The sequence below is a fragment of the Xyrauchen texanus genome, chromosome 21 (genome assembly GCF_025860055.1).
Source record: "Xyrauchen texanus isolate HMW12.3.18 chromosome 21, RBS_HiC_50CHRs, whole genome shotgun sequence".
In the NCBI taxonomy this organism is placed as follows: domain Eukaryota; kingdom Metazoa; phylum Chordata; class Actinopteri; order Cypriniformes; family Catostomidae; genus Xyrauchen; species Xyrauchen texanus.
The window spans coordinates 29,443,668-29,463,399 of record NC_068296.1 but is presented as its reverse complement, the minus strand read 5'-3'; the positions used below and the strand labels follow the sequence as shown (position 1 = coordinate 29,463,399).

The following is a 19,732-nucleotide window of genomic DNA, read 5'->3' as shown; positions in this document are numbered from 1 at the left end:
AGTGTTTTGGACCTGCACCATGGTAATTCCATAGATTCCAAACTTGCGTGGATGACATGATTGTACCATGGTAGCACTGATTTTGTGTGGTCAGTGCACACACACACACACACACACACACACACACACAAAACTTAACTGAAATGTTTTCAACACTTTTCTGTAATTTGATTAGCCTATACACTGAAACCACAGTGTTGCAGGTGTGTGTATTATACAGCTGCTAAACAGTCTTAATGTAATATTTTTACGGTTTCATATTAAAATGACACAACATGAAAATAGTTCAAACACCACAGAATGCGTTTCACCTCTGCAGCCTATAAAAACATCCGCGCATCGCGCTTTTAAACTTCCCTCCACTCGTGAGCCCCTCCCCTCAGTGCGCAAGGCGCCGCTAATTCGCTCGTCGCAGCTCATTTGCATTGACGTCATTCGAGGCTGTAGGTCAATCCGTGCGCGTGCTTTTATTGGATCTGCTGCTGTCACATTTGTTCTCAAAGCGCGTTATTCTTCATCAAGGAACTCGCGACGCGCGAACTAATTTCTTTCGGCGCGGTCGCGCGTCATTTGACAGTCGCGCATCTGTGTTTTTTTCTGTTCTCTATGTAAAGACGCACAGAATCCGTAGGCCCTTGATTGAGAGCCGCAGTTTAATTCAGGATTTGTGGGATCCGCGTTGACGCGCCGCTCTGGAGTTCATTTAACGGCTCATTTGGCGTCATAAATGCCGGATCGTTTGGTGCCGGGATCAGCGCGTTCGGGACAGATTTCAGCCTGTTGATGTGAAGTGGAAGAAACACACCAGTTTGATCCAAATGAATGTGACCACAGCGGCTGAAAGAGGCCGTGCGGGCGCATCGGACGCGTTTTGCAGGCGCTGAAGGAGAATAGACGCACAAAACACGCGGGGAAAATGGATGAAAGGGTCGCGTGAATCGAGCTGGAGCTTTAAAACCGCGACAAAAGCGCCCAAGTTCCTCTGAGGATGAAGAGAAACGCGCTCGAGTGAAGAGATACATGAGGCAAACACTGAGGGGGGGTGGGGGGGATCAGTAGAGTTGACATCTGTGATTAATCTGTGATATTCTTCATGATCTGAGGGAGAGACGCGTTCACATTAGCGCAGTCAAAGCGGAGAGCCGTGGGTGAATGATGGGCTGCGCCTCCAGCATTCACCTCTCTGATCGGGTGGGTAATCACAGCGGGAAAGAGTCCGACGACTCGCACTCACCGCAGCAGAACTGCCCTCAGCAGAGCCACATTAAACCCAACGCCTATAAGGTGAGCCCCTCTGCTCCGGTACGGTCATCCCGTGTGTGTGTGTGTGTGTGTGTGTGTGTGTGTGTGTGTGTGTGTGTGTGTGTGTGTGTGTGTGTGTGTGTGTGTGACCCCATCCAACATAGGGTTGCCACCTTGGCCTTGTAAAATTCCTGGACACCTAGTAATCAGTGAACGAAAAGCTTACTGCTGGCCATCATACATTAAATGAAACATTATTTATGATTGTTTACTTGTTTGATATGGAAATTATTGCATATATAGCATAATGTTTAATATACTCATTTCAATTTCTTAATAAAATTCCATCAAAATGAATTGTGTAATTTTTAACAAAATTAAATAAAACTTAAAATATTTTTTTATTTTATGAAATACAAAAATATTTAAAGTTTTATTTAATAAAAATTACACTTCATTTTGATGGAATTTTATTAAGAAATTGAAATGAGTATATTAAACATTATGCTATATATGCAATAATTTCCATATCAAACAAGTGAACAATCATAAATAATGTTTCATTTCATGTATGATCGGTGTGTGTGTGTGTGTGTGTGTGCAGGTTATTATTTATATTTACTTATTCTGACCCTACACAGTTTTCTTAAGTGTTTGGTTCACACTGAACATATAAATGTTCTAAAATGTATAAATATGTATGTATAAAGTTATGTATAAAGTAAAATTCGTACATCAAACCAAAGGAAATCAAATAATAATAAATGTGCATAAACATTTTCTTCCAAGATGTACGTGTTTCAATTTCATAACAAATTTCCATCAAATTGAGTAATCTTTAACAAAATTAAGTAAAAAAAAAACCTAAGATATTTTAATTGTTACTAATAAAATTTTGTTAAAGATAACGAAATTCAATGGAATTTTTTATAAAATTTTAAATGCGTTAATGTTAAAAATAGGATCGTATAAACGATTGTTCACACAATAGTGAAAAATCGAAATTATCCAAACAAACCAGTTCATTAAAATTAATCCGACTTTCTTATGATTCATATGAGAATGCGTTTAATTCTCCTCCTTGCATAGGAAAATATTGAAATTCCGGGACATTTTGCATTCCAGAATTGAGACATTTTTTCCAGGACAGATGGCCAAAAATCCTGGACGGGTGGCAACTCTAATCCAACATCCCTGAGGTCCTTGCCGGTGTTATTTTTATCAGTCTCGAGTGAGATGATGGCCTAACAAGAAGTATCATTGCATGGCATTATCACCCTATTCTTGAAAGTACCTTACAAACACCATGGTATATGAATATGGACATCATTCAGTACCATAGTGTGTCTCAAAATACCACAGTATTACCATCTGATACCATCAAAGGTATGAAAGAGAGAGCACTGCCAAAAAATTACAAGTCTCTCATCATTCACTCACCCTAGTGCCATCCCAGATGTGTATGAATTTCTTTCTTCAGCAAAACTATGATGAAGAAGAAATTAGGTACATGCTTGAATGATCAAAACTTTGAAGCTCTGAAAATCACATAATGCAGCATAAAAGTAATCCAGAAGACTCCAGTGGTTAAATGAATGTCTTCAGAAGTGATATGATAGGTGTGGGTGAGAAACAAATAAATATTTAAGTCGTTTTTTTACAATCAATCCCCACTTTCACGTTCACTTTCACATTCTTTCACATTTTGAAAGTGAAGTGAAGTGAAGTGAAGTGAAGTGGAGATTTATAATGAAATAGGACTTAAATATTGATCTGTTTCTCAGCTATAGCTATTATATCACATTTGAAGACATGGATTAAACCACTGGAGTTTTATGGATTACTTTTATGCTGCCTTTATGTGCTTTTTGGCGCTTCAAATTCTGGTCACCATTCACTTGCATTGTATGGACCTACAGAGCTGAAATATTCTAAAAGTTGTATTTTGTGTTCAGCAGAAGAAAGTAAGTCATACACATCTGGGATGACATGAGGGTGAGTGAATGAATAAAGAATGTTTATTTTTGGGTGAACTTGAGTACCATGTAATGTTATGTGAATATGGTAATCACTCCCCATTTTAAACCATCACCATGATACCACCACAGCTGTTTTCAGCTTAACTGAGAGTTGGATTGGTCAGATCTTATTTACTGGTCATGGGTTCGATCACATGTTGCATATTTCTTCATGGATACTCTCTCGCTCTCGCTCTCTCTCTCTCTCTCTCTCTCTCTCTCTCTCTCTCTCTCTCTGTGTGTATATATATGTATGTATGTATGTATATATATATGTATGTATGTATGTATATATATATATATATTACACATTACATGTATATATATATTACACATTACATGTATATATATATTACACACACAGTTGGAGTCAGAATTGTACATACGCCGTAGCCAAATACATTTTTCACAATTGCTGACATTTAATCGTAGAAAACATTCCCTGTCTTAGGTTAGTTAGGATCGCTATAGAATAATAGTAAAGATAATTATTTATTCACCTTTTATTTCTTTTTATTACATTTCCAATGGGTCAGAAGTTTACATACACGTTGTTAGTATTTGGTAGCATTGCCTTTAAATTGTTTAACTTCAGTCAAACATTTTGGGTAGTCTTCCACAAGCTTCTCACAATAAGTTGCTGGAAATTTGGTCCATTCTTCCAGACAGAACTGGTGTAACTGAGACAGGTTTGTAGGCCTCCTCGTTTTCTATCAGATTGAGGTCAGGGCTTTGTGATGGCCACTCCAATACCTTGACTTTGTTGTCCTTAAGCCATTTTGCCACAACTTTGGAGGTATGCATGGGGTCATTGTCTATTTCGAAGACACATTTGAGACTGAGCTTTAACTTCCTGGCTGATGTCTTGATGTTGCTTCAATATATCCACATCATTTTTCTTCCACATGATGTCATCTCTTTTGAGGAAGTGCACCAGTCCCTCCTGCAGCAAAGATCTCACACAACATGATGCTGCCACCTCCATGCTTCACGATTGGGATGGTGTTTTTCGGCTTGCAAGCCTCACCTTTTTTCTTACAGTTAAATTTTTGTTTCACTAGAGGACATTTCTCCAAAAAGTAAGATCTTTGTCCCCATGTGCACTTATAAACTATAGTCTGGTTTTTATGGTGGTTTTAGGTTCAGTGGCTTCTTCCTTGCTGAGCAGCCTTTTAGGTTGTCAATACAGGACCCATTTTACTGTGGATATAGATACTTGTCTGCCTTTTTCCTTCAGCATGTTCACAAGGTCCTTTGCTGTTGTTCTGGGATTGATTTGCACTTTTAGCACCAAACTATGTTCATCTCTTGGAGACAGAATGTGTCTCCTTCCTGAGCGGTATGATGGCTGTGTGGTCCCATGGTGTTTATACTTGATTACTATTGATTGTACAGATGAACGTGGTACCTTCAGGTGTTTGAAAATTGCTCCTAAGGATGAACCAGGTTTGTGGAGGTCCACAATATTTTTCAGAGGTTTGACTGATTTCTTTAGATTTTTTCCATGCTGTCAAGCAAATAGACTCAGAGTTTGAAGGTAGGCCTTAAAAACATCCACAGGTACACCTCCAATTCAGTACACCTCCTATCAGAAGCTAATTGTCTAAAGATTTGGCATAATTTTCTGGAATTTTCCAAGCTGCTTAAAGGCACAGTTAACTTACTGTATGTAAACTTCTGACCCAGTGGAATTGTGATATATAGACAATTAAAAGTGAAACAATCTGTCTGTAAACAATTGTTGGAAAAATTACTTCTGTCATGCACAAAGTAGATGTCCTAAACGACTTTCCAAAATCATAGTTTGCCAATATTAAATCTGTGGAGTGGTTAAATTTTTTTTTGAATGACTTCAACCTAAGTGTATGTAAACTTCTGACTTCAACTGTATATACCTCTCATATTACTATAGCACCCTAAATACTCCTGTTAGTTTAGGCCGTGTGTGTGTGTTTTGGTTTGGAAATTCAAAGGCTCCAGATTAAGATTCACAGCGCACAAACACTTAATATGAGCAGATTTACAGTTTTATGTTGTATGTTTATGTTGTTAGATGTTGGTGTGTGTGTGTGTTAATTGTCTATGTTAATCACACAAACTGAAATGCATCACAACTACAGACGACAGACATTCTATGTTAAAGAATTCAATGTGTGTGTGTGAGTGAGAGAGTGTATTTGAGTGTTTTATGTCTGATATCAGTGCGGATTTTTTGTGGAGTGTGTTTGTTTGTGTGTGTGATGAAGACCAACTAGTAACAGCCAAAATAACAAGTATCAAGTAACACTTGATTACAGTAAACTGGGTGTCAGTTTAGTGTACTTGTGTTTTTCTGTGTCTGTTTGTGAGTGTGTTGCCTATTTTCAACTGTCATGAGTATATGAAGATGATGAATATAGTGGGAATTCAGGTAAATTAGGTAATTGTTGGTGGTTGCCTCATCTCAATGTAAAAAAAGTGACCCAATTCACCTGAATATTTACCCAAATTAATGTGACCCTTGAGCTAGTTTTGCATAGCCAGACCTTTCAACTAAATGCAAAAAGGTCAGGTCCAGTACTGCAGCTTTTTCTGAGCTGCTTACTAAAGCCACACTTTCTCTAGTCTTTGAGCATGCAAAATTATTTTGAAGACCATAATTGACAGTTGACATCATGCTTGAGGACTTCTGGATTGAATAAATTATAAATCACAAATAATAGTAATAATATAATGCTTTATAAACATTTTCCAAACAAAGCCTTTGTGGCAGACATGCCTCTTTTTCATCGGAAAGGAGGAAGCGGGAACCTGGTTATCGACCAAAAAGAGTTTTCATAAAACAAACGCAACATAAAAATGCTTTTCAGCATAACCAAAACACACAATGACACACACACACACAGTTACATATGTTTCTCCCTCCCTCTCTCTGGCATCTCCGGCTCCTCCTTATCTCTCTCTCCCGATGATTGGGGCAACTCGGAACTGGGTGTGTATCCTCACTGCCCGGCCACGCCCTCCTCCTTGTCACAAACCCCCAATGCCCGATTCAGTCTGGGAACAAACCAATTGTAATGGGCATTAATTCTAAACTATCATCCTCCATAATATTAATCTGTTGGTAGACTGTGGCGATCCGCTTTCCTTCATCATGAATCATGATTCGCGTCAGAGGGTTTAAACTCCACATGAAAAGCGCTTGCAGAAAAAAATTCTAATTTTGCATTTGAATGATAGTCAAGACTTAACATGCTTCTGTGGTAATAAAAATGTGCCTTACTTAGGCTGAAAAAGAATTGATTTCTGTCACAAGTCCTATCTTGGCTTGAAATATCTTTAAAAGTTCCTTTCTCCATCATTTTATCACTGACAGCGAAGTGCTGTTGTGTGTGTGTGTGTGTGTGTTGTGAAGTGTGCATCAGTGTAAGGACTCCAGGTGGACAAATTACAAAGGTTCCGCCCTTCAAAGAAGTGTTTATGCTGGTTTTTGTTGTATTAACGGTAAATGTGTTAATCGTGATGAAGAAAAATTAACGCCACAACTTTTTTAATTGAATCCAATGCGTTAGCGTTAATTCTGACAGGTCTAGTTAAAATATACCATCAGCATACTTTTCTGTAACAATAAAAACATGCAGCTTTAAAATATGTAGTCTTTTTATTATTATTATTATCACTATTATTATTGTGTCCCCTTTTCTCCCCATTTTGGCATGCCCAATTCCCAAAACTCTCTTGTTCCTCGAGGTGGTGCATTAAATCACCTCAATCCGGGTAGAGGTGGATGAATCTGAAAATATGTACTCTTTGCATTGAGCCAAGAAGTCAGTGTGTTATGTTTTGATCTTCTCTTGGTCACATGTCATCTCTCGTTATACCGATTCGCAGGTCAGAGTTCACTATACTTGATCTTTTGTTTGCAGCAAAATTTCTTCACAAAGGCTTGCATTTCCAGTCTCCTGTGTTCAAATGCATTTGAATGGAAGCTCATGGAGTGTAAAGTGTAGTGTGACCGCACCTTAATAAGATACCAAGACACCATCTGACGGGCCTGTAAAGCGATCAATCACAATTCGATTGTTTACACATGCCATACAGGGGCGGGTTTACTTACAATATTTTTACAAGGAAAAAAGGATACTGTGATCACAAATCTCTGCCAGTCCACAGGTAATATGTCCACAGATAGTTTCACTGCTTGGCACATTTTAAGCTCTAGCATTAATTACGTGACCTGACATTCACCCAGTACTTCTACCTGATATGATAGTAAATAGGTGCTAATCATAGAAGAATTGCCGCTTACCACTAGCATGTTGCCAATGGGGCAGAGGCTTCCTCTTAGTTTCAAAACTTTGAGATTACCAGTTGATACAACCGTGTCCACTTTACAGATTATCATACAATATCTCACAAAAGTGAGTACACTCTCACAATTTTGTAAATATTTGATTATACCTTTTCATGTAACAATAATGAAGGAATGACACTTTGCTACAATGTAAAGTAGTGAGTGTACAGCTTGTAAAATAGTGTAAATTTGCTGTCCCCTCAAAATAACTCAACACACAGCCATTCATTTCTAAACCGCTGGCAACAAAAGTGAGTACACCCCTAAGTGAAAATGTCCAAATTGGGACCAATGTGCCAATATTTTGTGTGGCCACCATTATTTTCCAGCACTGCTTTAACCCTCTTGGGCATGGAGTTCAACAGAGCATCACAGGTTGCCACTGGAGTCCTCTTACACTCCTCCATGACGACATCACGGAGCTGGTGGATGTTAGAGACCTTGTTCTCCTCCACCTTCCGTTTGAGGATGCCCCACAGATGCTCAATAGGGTTTAGGTCTGGAGACGTGCTGGGCCTGTCCATCACCTTCACCCTCAGCTTCTTTACCAAGGCAGTGGTCATCTTGAAGGTGTGTTTGGGGTCATTATCATGCTGGAATTCTGCCCTGCGGCCCAGTCTCCGAAAGGAGGGATCATGCTCTGCTTCAGTATGTCACAGTACATGTTGGCATTCATGGTTCCCTCAATTAATTGTAGCTCCCCAGTGCCAGCAGCACTCATGCAGCCCCAGACCATGACACTCCCACCACCATGCTTGACTTTTGGCAAGACACAATTGTCTTTGTACTCCTCACCTGGTTTCCGCCACACACATGCTTGACACCATCTGAACCAAATAAGTTTATCTTGGTCTCATCAGACCACAGGACATGGTTCCATTAATCCATGTCCTTAGTCTGCTTGTCTTCAGCAAACTGTTTGCGGGCTTTCTTGTGCATCATCTTTAGAAGAGGCTTCCTTCAGGGATGACAGCCATGCAGACCAATTTGATGCATTGTGTGGCGTATGGTCTGAGCACTGACAGGCTGACCCCCCCACCCCTTCAACCTCTGCAGCAATGCTGACAGCACCCATACATCTATTTCCCAAAGACAACCTCTGGATATGACGCTGAGCACGTGCACTCAACTTCTTTGGTCAACCTTGGTGAGGCCTGTTCTGAGTGGAACCTGTCCTGTTAAACTGCTGTATGGTCTTGACCACCGTGCTGCAGCTCAATGTCAGGGTCTTGGCAATCTTCTTATAGCCTAGGCCATCTTTATGTAGAGCAACATTTCTTTTTTTTTCAGATCCTCAGAGAGTTCTTTGCCTTGAGGCGCCATGTTGAATTTCCAGTGACCAGTATGAGGGTTAGGAGCAATGACACCAAATTTAACACACCTGCTCCCCATTCACACCTGAGACCTTGTAACATTAACGAGGCACATGACACCGGGGAGGGAAAATGGCTAATTGGGCCAAATTACGGACATTTTCACTTAGGGGTGTACTCACTTTAGTGTTGAGTTATTTTGAGGGGACAGCAAATGTACATTGATATACAAGCTGTACACTCACTACATTACATTGTAGCAAAGTGTCATTTCTTCAGTGTAGTCACATGAAAAGACATAATCAAATATTTACAAAAATGTGAGGGGTGTACTCACTTTTGTGAGATACTGTATTTGGTTGACCACTAATACCATGCCAATATCATGTTTTTTTTTTTGGACATGACACTATAATACCCTGGTCTTCTTTAAACTAAATCATCTTTAAGGACAAATTCTTGGAATTATAACACTTTTAATTCCAATTGTAATTTTAATTGCAATATTTCTCTCTTTCCTATTCCTATCTGTAAAATAATTGTTTTTACTATGTTTCCCACACTAGTGTTTGTTTAACTTTTTTTGTGATTTTAACATGTTTTGTGTTGGGGTGAAGGCACACAGTCTGTTGTGTGTAATAATGGGTGAAAGATTTTCTACAACACGTACAAGTAAACTACAGCACACACAGTTTAAATAGAAACACTGATAATTAAGTTATTAATTTATCAACATTCAGCCAGTCTGATGAAAGATTGTGTGTGACGTCTGTCTGAATGTGTGTGTGTGTGTGTGTGTGTGTGTGTGTGTGTGTGTGTGTGTGTTGCATGTGTGTTAATCAAGGGCGCAGCAGCATCTGTGTAACTGTGTCCATGATAAGACTCAAGTGCATGAGTGTTTGTGTGTACAGTGTACAATGGTGTGTGTGTACAGTGTTGATATAGGGTCAGTGTGTGTTAATAACTGAATTTGACTCCTGAACAATGAGCTAAATCACATTTTGATGACATTTTCAAATCGAAAAGAGGCTTGTTAGTTCTTAAAAAAAAATTAATTGGGGTTTGTGTATAGGGATTAGTTTAATAGCAATATAAGTCAACTGGAAGACCCTATTTAGTATGCTTGTGTGTTATATTTTGTGTTGTAACTCATAAGTCTCAGACTCAGCATAGTCTCCTCAGATGATTGACAGTGACATTTATTTGTGAGGATCTCAACAGACAAGAACTAGAGCAGCACAGGGAGATGAGTCAAGCTGAGCACGTGCAGTAACGGTTCTTCCTAAAGGGAAATTACATCATCATTATTGCCAGTGGTTACTTAAGGCCCTATACACACACTCACACACACTCCTGCAGTCAGATGACCACAGTGTGTTTTTTTTTCTGTCACACACTTGAGCTGGAGTAGATATAATTTTGTATACAAGAAGTACCAAAGTAATCCTTTAGGATACCATCACTGTACTATGATGCACAGTAAAACATTTTTTTTAAGGTATTTAATTTGATGAGTGAATTTTACAAGAATAGTCAAAATTATTCATGTCATATCCCCCTCCAATAAAAATAAAATAAATAAAGAAATTGTATTTTTGCATAAAGAAAACAAAACCTATTTTTTTTGGACTATTACAAGTTTTTACATTGTAATTCTCTCATTTTCTCATTCTCTAATTTGCATATATATATATATATATATATATATATATATATATATATATATATATATATATATATATATATATATATATATTTAATGCCATGCAAGGGTCGGAAGTGTAAACGGCGAGCTCTTCGAACTTTGCTAGTATTAATACTTTATATGTCATATACCGATGAGATTCGATACACTCAGATTGTAAAATCAAATCACTTTATTGTCACACTACCATGTACACAAGTGCAACAGTAGGTGAAATTCTTGTGTGCAGTTCCGAGCAACATAGCAGTCATGACAGTGACGAGACATATACCAATTACAATAAACAACATACACAAAACAATTTACAAATCAAATGTACACATACTTACACAACACAATAATTATATACAATGTACAGTAAACAATACACACAATATACAATACAATAAGTAAGGAGTATATGAAATATATATATATATATATATATATATATATATGAAGTAGTATATTGAGGAGGATATGTTGACAGTCCAGTGTGAGATTGTAGATGAATAAAGCGCAGTGCTAATTATTGATCGTGATAGATCAAGTGTTCTAAAGTCTGACTGCTTGGGGGAAGAAGCTGTCATGTAGTCGGCTGGTGCGGGTCCTGATGCTACGATACCGCCTGCCTGATGGTAGCAGTGAGAACAGCCCATGACTCGGGTGGCTGGAGTCTCTGATGATCCTCCGAGCTTTTTTCACACACCGCCTAGTGTATATGTCCTGGAGGGAGGGAAGCTCACCTCCGATGATGTTTCTGGCAGTTCGCACCACCCTTTGCAGGGCTTTGCAGTTGTGGGCGGTGCTATTGCCGTACCAGGCAGTGATGCAGCCAGTCAGGATGCTCTCTACAGTACTGGTGTAGAACCGTGTGAGGATGTGGTGGTTCATTCCAAACTTCCTCAGCCGTCTCAGGAAGAAGAGGTGCTGGTGAGCCTTCTTCACAACGGCCTCAGTGTGGACGGACCATGTGAGTTCTTCAGTGATGTGGACACCGAGGAACTTGAAACTGCTAACTCTCTCCACCGGTATTCCATTAATGGTGATGGGGCTGTGTTCTCTGTCTTTCCTCCTGAAATCCACCACAAGCTCCTTGGTTTTACTGACGTTGAGGGAGAGGTTGTGCTCCTGACACCAGCGTGTCAGAGTGTGCACCTCCTCTCTGTAGGCTCTTTCATCATCGTCAGTGATCAGACCTACCACCGTCATATCGTCAGCAAACTTAATGATGGCATTGGAGCTATGTGTTGCCACACAGTCATGTGTGTACAGGGAATACAGTAGGGGGCTGAGAACACATTCCAGTGGGGCTCCAGTGTTGAGGGTCAGTGATGCCTATTCTAACCACCTGACGTCTGCCTGACAGGAAGTCCAGGATCCAGCTGCACAGCGAGCTGTTTAAGCCCAGAGCCCGGAGTTTCATATCAAGCTTGGAGGGCACTATGGTGTTGAATGCTAAGCTGTAGTCAACAAACAGCATTCTCACATATGTGTTCCTTTTTTCCAGATGGGAGAGAGCAGTGTGTAGTGTAGATGCAATGGCATCATCAGTGGAGTGGTTGTTGTGGTAGGCAAACTGCAGTGGGTCCAAAGAGGTGGGCAGAACAGAGCAGATGTAATCTCTGATTAACCTCTCGAAGCATTTGCTGATGATGGGGGTCAAAGCAACAGGACGCCAGTCATTTAAGCAAGTGATTGTGGCTTGCTTCGGTACAGGCACAATGGTTGATGTTTTGAAGCATGTGGGGACTACAGACAGGGAGAGGGACAGATTGAAAATGTCCGTAAAAACACCTGCCAGTTGATTCGCGCACCCTCTGATGACGCGGCCCGGAATGCCGTCTGGACCCGCAGCTTTACGGATGTTCACCCGTCGGAAGGATCGGGTTACATCCACAACAGAGACGGAGAGTGAATCAACCTCTGTAGCGTCAGCCGCGAGTGCTCTCTCCGCGAGGGCGGTGGTGCTGTCCTCGAAACGAGCATAAAATGTATTAAGTTCGTCCGGGAGAGATGCAGTGGTGTTCACAGCAGAGTCTTTATTCCGTTTGTAGTCCGTGATGGTATTAATTCCCTGCCACATACTTCTAGAGTCAGTGGTGTTGAACTGACCTTCAAGTTTGTGCCTGTACTGGCGTTTGGCTGCACTGATAGTGTTACCGAGGGCATAACTGGCTTGTTTACGCTCCTCCTTGTTAGAAGAATTAAAAGCGGAGGACCGTGCATTGAGTGCCGCGCGAACCTCGCCGTTAACCCATGGTTTCTGGTTGGGGTATATCCGTATTGTTTTGGTCGGAACAACATCCTCTACGCACTTCCTGATGAAACACATTACGCTGTCAGCGTAAACCTCGATGTCATCATCAGAGGCGGACCGGAACATCTCCCAGTCCGCGTGATCAAAACAGTCTTGTAGCGCAGAGTCTGACTGGTCCGACCAGCACTGGATCGTTCTGAGGGTGGGTGCTTCCCGTTTCAGCTTCTGCCTATAAGCGGGCAAAAGCAGAACGGAAGTGTGGTCCGATATGCCAAATGGGGGGGGGGAGGGATTTGTAGCCATCCCGGAAAGGAGAGTAACAATGATCTAAAACCCGGTCCCCTCGTGTGTTGAACTTTATGTGTTGGTGGTATTTTGGAGCGATTGTTTTGAAGTTGGCTTTGTTAAAGTCCCCGGTAACAATGAACGCAGCCTCAGGGTGCGCGGTTTCCTGCTCACTTATACACCCATACAGTTCCCTGAGTGCCCGGTCTGTGTCGGCTTGTGGGGGGATGTACACAGCTGTGATGATGACCGCTGTGAATTCCCTCGGTAGCCAGAATGGTCGACACAGAAGCATGAGATATTCCAGATCAGGAGAGCAGAAAGACTTGATGAAATGTACGTTCCTCTGATCACACCATGATTTGTTGATCATAAAACATACACACCACCTCTGCTTTTACCGGAGAGGTCTTTCGCTCTGTCCGCTCGGTCCACGGAGAAGCCCGTGATTTCGATGGCCGAGTCTGGAATCTCCGCAGCCAGCCAGGTTTCTGTAAGGCAGATAACACCGCAATCTCTCGTCTCTCGTTGGAAAGAGATCCGTGCTCTCAGCTCGCAGAGCTTGTTGTCCAGAGACTGAACATTTGCCAGTAGTATACTGGGTAGCGGGGGTCGATTTGCACGACGTCTTACTCTGATGAGAACACCGGCTCGTTTTCCTCTTTTCCTTCTGCGTTACCGCGGCCGGGCAGCCCAGACAAAGGGCTCCGCCGGCGTGTTTGTAAACAGCGGGTCGGCATTAAGGAATTTGAAGTCTGGTTTTCGATGTGAAATCTATGAATGCAATATGTCAAAGAATTATAAATCTTGGGGTCTGGAGACATTAAAAGACACTTACGTGCTCAAGCCTATGCCCCTGATGAGGCCGCAAGCCCGGGACTCAATATGGACAGTTCTGTGAAAGATTCAGTGTCAACCGCTGAACATGTCTGCAATGCTGGCGAAGGTTATGGCTGACGTAGAGGATCTTGCTGTAATACGTTTAGCGATCACTGCCATGGAGAATAAAATCACTGAGATGGTTACAAGAGTGGCAGATGTTTAGAAACGGATTGAGTCATCGGAGTGGTATTAGTTTGGAGATTGCTGGGAAAAGTTGGAAGACTTGGAGAATCGTAGCAGCCGAAACAACGTCCGAATTGTTGGAATTACTGAAGACGAAGAAGGTAGAGATGTGGTGAAATTTCTGGATGGGCTCTTCCAGAGTCTGCTTGACATAACAGGCCATTAGCTGGAAATCGAGCGAGCTCACAGAGTTCCGGGTCAGAGATCCGCTGAGGGAGACAGGCCCCGATCAATTCTGGCCAAATTTCTGAGATCATCTGATAGAATCTCATGTTATGTGAGGCGAGGAGTAAAGGAAGGCATTCCTGGAAGAACCACAACATTTTCTTGTTCCCAGAATTCAAATTTGATAAGAGAGAAACGTGATTGATTCAAGGAATGCGAAAAACTCTTAATAGGTCACATTTGCACTGATGGTTCCGGCCAAACTGAAAATAGATATTAGGGATTGTCACAAAATATTTACATGCCCACAGCAAGCAAAGTCCTTCATAAAGTCAGTGGAGTGAGACTGTGATACTTTCTATGCAGCCGAGTGGGCCTGACTCACTGAACATTCACTTGACCATCTGAGGAAACTGAGCGCTGCCTTTGTTTCTTTTTGTGCTGGTTCTGCCTAGGTTCTGGAGCTTGTTTTGTGGAGGAACATACCTTCGAGATAGTTTGTGGATGAATCTACATGTTCTTTGTGCTTATGCTTCTTATTGGCAGGAGTTTTTTTATAGATTATTTTCTGTTGTGTAATTCTGTCTCGCAATATTTTTATAGAAGCAGCGGACTTGAGCAATCCGATGGCAAATTTGTCACAGGGGCTCTCTTAGGCATACATGGACTGTTTGACTTTAGAGGGATGGATGCCAGTTGGCGCTGTCATGCATGGGGTTAATGCACACATTTGTCTTTTTTCTCTGTTTTTGGTTCGGGGGAATGTTCGGGGTTTGATTGTTGCACTAATGTTGGAATGTGGTTGTTATTTTATTTTTGACACGCAGTCTATTTGCTAACATGTCAAAATGTTAATATGAGTGGATTGTCTCTCTCCACTTGGAAGGTGAACGGGTTGGGGCACCCCATAAAAAGAAGGAAGGTTATTTATTTTCTGAAAGTAAGAAATATGATAAAGTGTTTCTTCTTCGTTGCAGGTAGCTGAAACATTTGTGAAGGTGGACATATTTTATTTAGTGCTGGCTCAAGTAAGAGCAGGGGAGTCATTACACTGATATGTAAACCTCTTCAAATATCTCAAACAGATTAAAGATCAATTAGGAAGAGTAATTATTGTTTTAGCAGAAATTCAGGGGTCAAAGGTTGATTTTGGCTAATATTTATGTACCTAATGCTGATGATCAGGGCTTTTTTATAGATCTTGAAGGGATGTTGCAAGCCACTGGCACCCCTCATGATATAATATTGGGAGGAAACTTTAATATTTTGATGGACTCCTAGTGAAGCAAAAGTGTGCAAGCCCCCTAGAGCAACAGTGACGCTCCACAGGATGTGTAAAAAATCTTGGTCTTACAGATATTTGGTGAATTTTGAACCATCTGGTATGTCTTTTCATCAGTCCATAAGATTTATTCTATAATAGAATTTTGTTTTATATATCTAAATCAATGATTTAATCTGTTGTTAATTGTTCAATTGGAAACTTGGAAACTTTAGAGTTGTTGCCACACACAGAGAAAAATAAATCATATAGTTGGCGCTTTAATGTATTACTGTTGCAAAATCCTGAATTCCAACAAATGTTAAAGGCTGAAAACAACATTTATATGGAGGCTGGTCCTCCGTATCCTCTGTGGGCGTGACTTGGGAGGCTCTTAAAGTGGTTCTTAGGGGCCGGATCATACAGTATGCCTCATTCACCAAAAAATCCAAAGTACGAGATCTCGTGGAGTTGGAAGGGAATATTAAAAGTCGTCTGATGGCCTCGGTGAATTAACCCGATTTAAATACAGATATAATTCTATTTTGTTGCGGAAGGTGGAGTTTTGCCTATTCAGGGCAAGACCAAGGAAGCTTTTTGCTAGATGTATAAAACAGTCTTTTTCTACCATTCCCTCAGTGAAATCTTCTGGTGATTTAAATATTTACCACAGCCTTCTATCTTGATTATTTATAGTTCCACATAATCTTCTTCTGATGAAGATATTAGAAAATTTGTGAAACCATTAGAACTCCCTAAACTGACAACTGAGTAAAAAAATTCTCTTGATTCTGAGTTGACCTTGGAGGAGCTTGGTGAGGTAATTAATGCCTTGCCTACAGGCCAGATGGCTTTGCCGCTGAATTTTTTAGATCTTATGCTACAGAACTGGCTCCACTTTTGTTAGAAGTTTATACGGAATCATTAAAGAATGGAAAGCTTCTGCCAACCATGACATAAGCCCGGATCAGTCTGATTCTTAACAAGGACAAAGATCCAAACAAAAAAAAAAGTGTAAGAGTTACTGTCCAATTTCCCTGATCCAGTTAGGAGTAAAAATATTTGTAATAATTTTAGCTAATCAATTAAGTAAAGTTGACATCTCTTATAAATACAGATCAGGTGGGTTTATTCGGGGCTGCAGCTCTTCTGATAACATTAGTTGTTTCATCACTATCATGTGGTCAGTGGCGAATTATCAGACTCTGGTCGCTGCCATCTCACTTGACTCTGAAAAGGCACTTGATATGGTAGAATGGGATTATCTTTTTAAGATTTTGGAAATATATGGGTTCGGGAATACTTTTATTGGATGGATTAAGTTACTTTAAAGACACCCGGTAGCAGCAGTACAAACAAATGGATTAATTTCAGATTATTTTACTCTGGATAGGGGGACCCAGTAGCGTTGCCCTCTTTCTCTATTATTGTTCTGTTTTGCCCTGGAACCATTAGCAGCAGCGATAAGAAAGGAGGATGATTTTCCAGGGGTGGTGGCGGGAGTTATAGCACATACACTTTTGCCCTATGCAGATTACATTTTATTATTTGTCTCCGACCCTACTAGATCTATGCCTTGCCTCCACAGAATTATCAATTAATTTTATCAGTTCTTAGTATACAGAGTTAATTGGTCTAAATCCGAAGCTTTGGCTCTGACAGTGAACTGCCCAGTAACAGCTTTTCAGCCGGGTGCCCTCCAGTGGCCCAAACAGGGCATTAAGTATTTGGACATTTTATTCCCAGCAAATTTGTTAGATTTTAGTTAGTTAATTTGGACCCCTTAATAAAAAGGTTTTCGAGCGATGTGGGCAGGTGGGCTTCATTACATTTTTCTCTGATTGGGAAGGTTAATGTTATTAAATCAAATTGTATTCCAAAATTCAACTACCTGCTACAGACACTCCCTGAATATGTCCCCCTCTCTTATTTCATTTGATAGCATAGTGAAGTCCTTCATTTGGAATGGTAAGGAGCCAAGATTACATTTTAATAAGTTACATAGACCGATTGACAAAGGTGGGGTAGGCCTACACAAGATATTGTTTTATTACTTTGCATTCTGTCTCAGACATTTGGCACATTGGTTGCTTCCACCTGTGAGAGCCCCTCTCTGGTTTTGTATTGAACAGGAAGTTCTTGCCCCTATTTTGCCATTGCAAAGCCTTTCTATTAAACTATCCGGAGAAGGTAAGTCACACCTCGTTATCTTGCATTTGCATTTGTATGGACAAAAGTGTCCAGAGTATTTAATTTGGACATTTATTTAAATGTTGCATCGAGCATATGGCTGAACCCAAAATTACATATTAATAAGTCCCCTTTCTGCTGGTCAGAGTGGATTGTGTGGGAGTTTAATAAGCTCTGTGACCTATAAGATAGTGGGGTGTTGAAATCTTTTTGAAAATATGGTTAAACATTTCAGGATTCCCTGATCTCAGTTTTTTAGGTATTTACAGCTGCACCACCTGCTCTGTACTATTTTTGGGAGTAGTTTACACTCCCTAAAGCGGCAGATACTCAAGAACTGGTGATTACTGCTTTTTGAAAAGGTCATGAGGCATCAGTGTATTACTCCCTGCTAATTCAGAGTATGGGGGATGGAGCTGCTGCTTCTCTCAAGAGATTATGGGAAAAGATTTAAACTTTGTATTTGAAGAGGGAGCGTGGGCTAGGATTCTAAAAAACATCAAGTCTACATCTAGAGATTCAAGGGTGGATCTGATGCAATTTATGATTTTGCATCAATTCTATTCGACCCCCTCTAGATTGTATAGGCTTAGTCTTAAAGACACACCCACCTGCTGGTAATGCTAATCAGAAGACAGGGACACAACCCATGAGGAAGACTGCTGGGGCACCCTCGTTTCAGGAATGGTGTGGGGAGATGGGCGAGGTGGTAATATTTGAGGAGCATTTTTAGAAGGCTGGGAAAATAGGATTTGTTTGATAGGAAATGGGGTGTATATTTGGCCTTTTTTGGAGGGTTCTCAGAGAGGGGCAGTGGAGAGGGATTTCTAGTTTAGATGTGTATGTGCATTCTTGTTATTTGAAAGTATATTTAATGTTTTATTTTTTTATTTTCATGTTCTATTTTTAAGTGACCACTGTAGTTTGTGTTTGTGTGACCACTCTAGTGTGTGTTTTGTTATTTGTTAATAACAAAAAGGTCCCTACAGATAAGACTAGCTTATGTTGTATTTTGGGATGTGGTCCCTCAGCATGGAATGCTGGTGTCCCCACAAGGCTTTTAAACTAGCTTAACCAGCTTCACCAGCTAGACCAGCACTAGAACACATAAACAAGCATGGGAACTGCATGCTTGTTAAGCTTTTCTTTTAAAGCAAGGGAGAGAACCTGGAATTGTGCAATAGCAAGGATAACCAGTGTGTGTGTGTGTGTGTGTGTGTGTGTGTGTGTGTGTGTGTGTGTTTAAGTGTTGCGTGTCGCTTGGCTTTAGCAGGATTGTAATGTAATCAGGATCAAGACAAAAATACCCAAAGAGAGAGAGACACCGTGAGAGAGCAAGAGAGATCTTTTGTGGTTTAATTATTTATTTTTACCCCGGGCTTTTCTTTTATGTTCCGCTTCATATTATTTTTTTTATTTTTTTATTCAACCACATTGCCTGTTTTGTCTATTTCGGTTCTGTTTACGCCTTCACAATATTGTAAACACTGACAATCATGCCCATAAAGCTTTATTGACCTCCGTGATTGCCCCTAACTCTGAGCTGAGAGGAAGAGGGGGAAAGATCTTCATACCTGTATTTCACACAATCACTCCTTGTATGCTTTCTAGAGGTGATTTGATCAAGTGTGCACAGAGACAGACAAACACTTCACTGTCTCTGCTGGCCACTTACTGAACTGCACATTCACTTACACTCTATTTTCTCTTGCCTTAGTTAAATTTTTGATTCAATCTGAACTTTCCCATAATCCCCTAAACAACTATTGCAGAATCTATACTGACCCTGTGCTGTGTGTGTTGTTTTATGGTCACATGTAACACTTTAAAGGTAAGCCTGCTGTAATCATACTTTAATGAATGAAAGTGTAATATAATATCTGCTGATGAATGCTGCAGGTCTGTCTCTATATATC

General features: G+C 40.5%; 1 protein-coding gene across 1 annotated transcript in view; it reads left to right on the top strand.

The window, feature by feature from the left end:
* Nucleotides 1-442: 442 nt before the first annotated feature.
* The window catches only part of LOC127661549 (high affinity cAMP-specific and IBMX-insensitive 3',5'-cyclic phosphodiesterase 8A-like), a 58,682-nt gene continuing 39,392 nt past the window's right edge, over nt 443-19,732 (top strand). Inside the window, exon 1 of the mRNA XM_052152304.1 lies at nt 443-1,284. Coding sequence (XP_052008264.1) covers nt 1,153-1,284 — 132 coding nt within the window. The 5' untranslated portion in view covers nt 443-1,152. The remainder of the gene's footprint in view (nt 1,285-19,732) is intronic.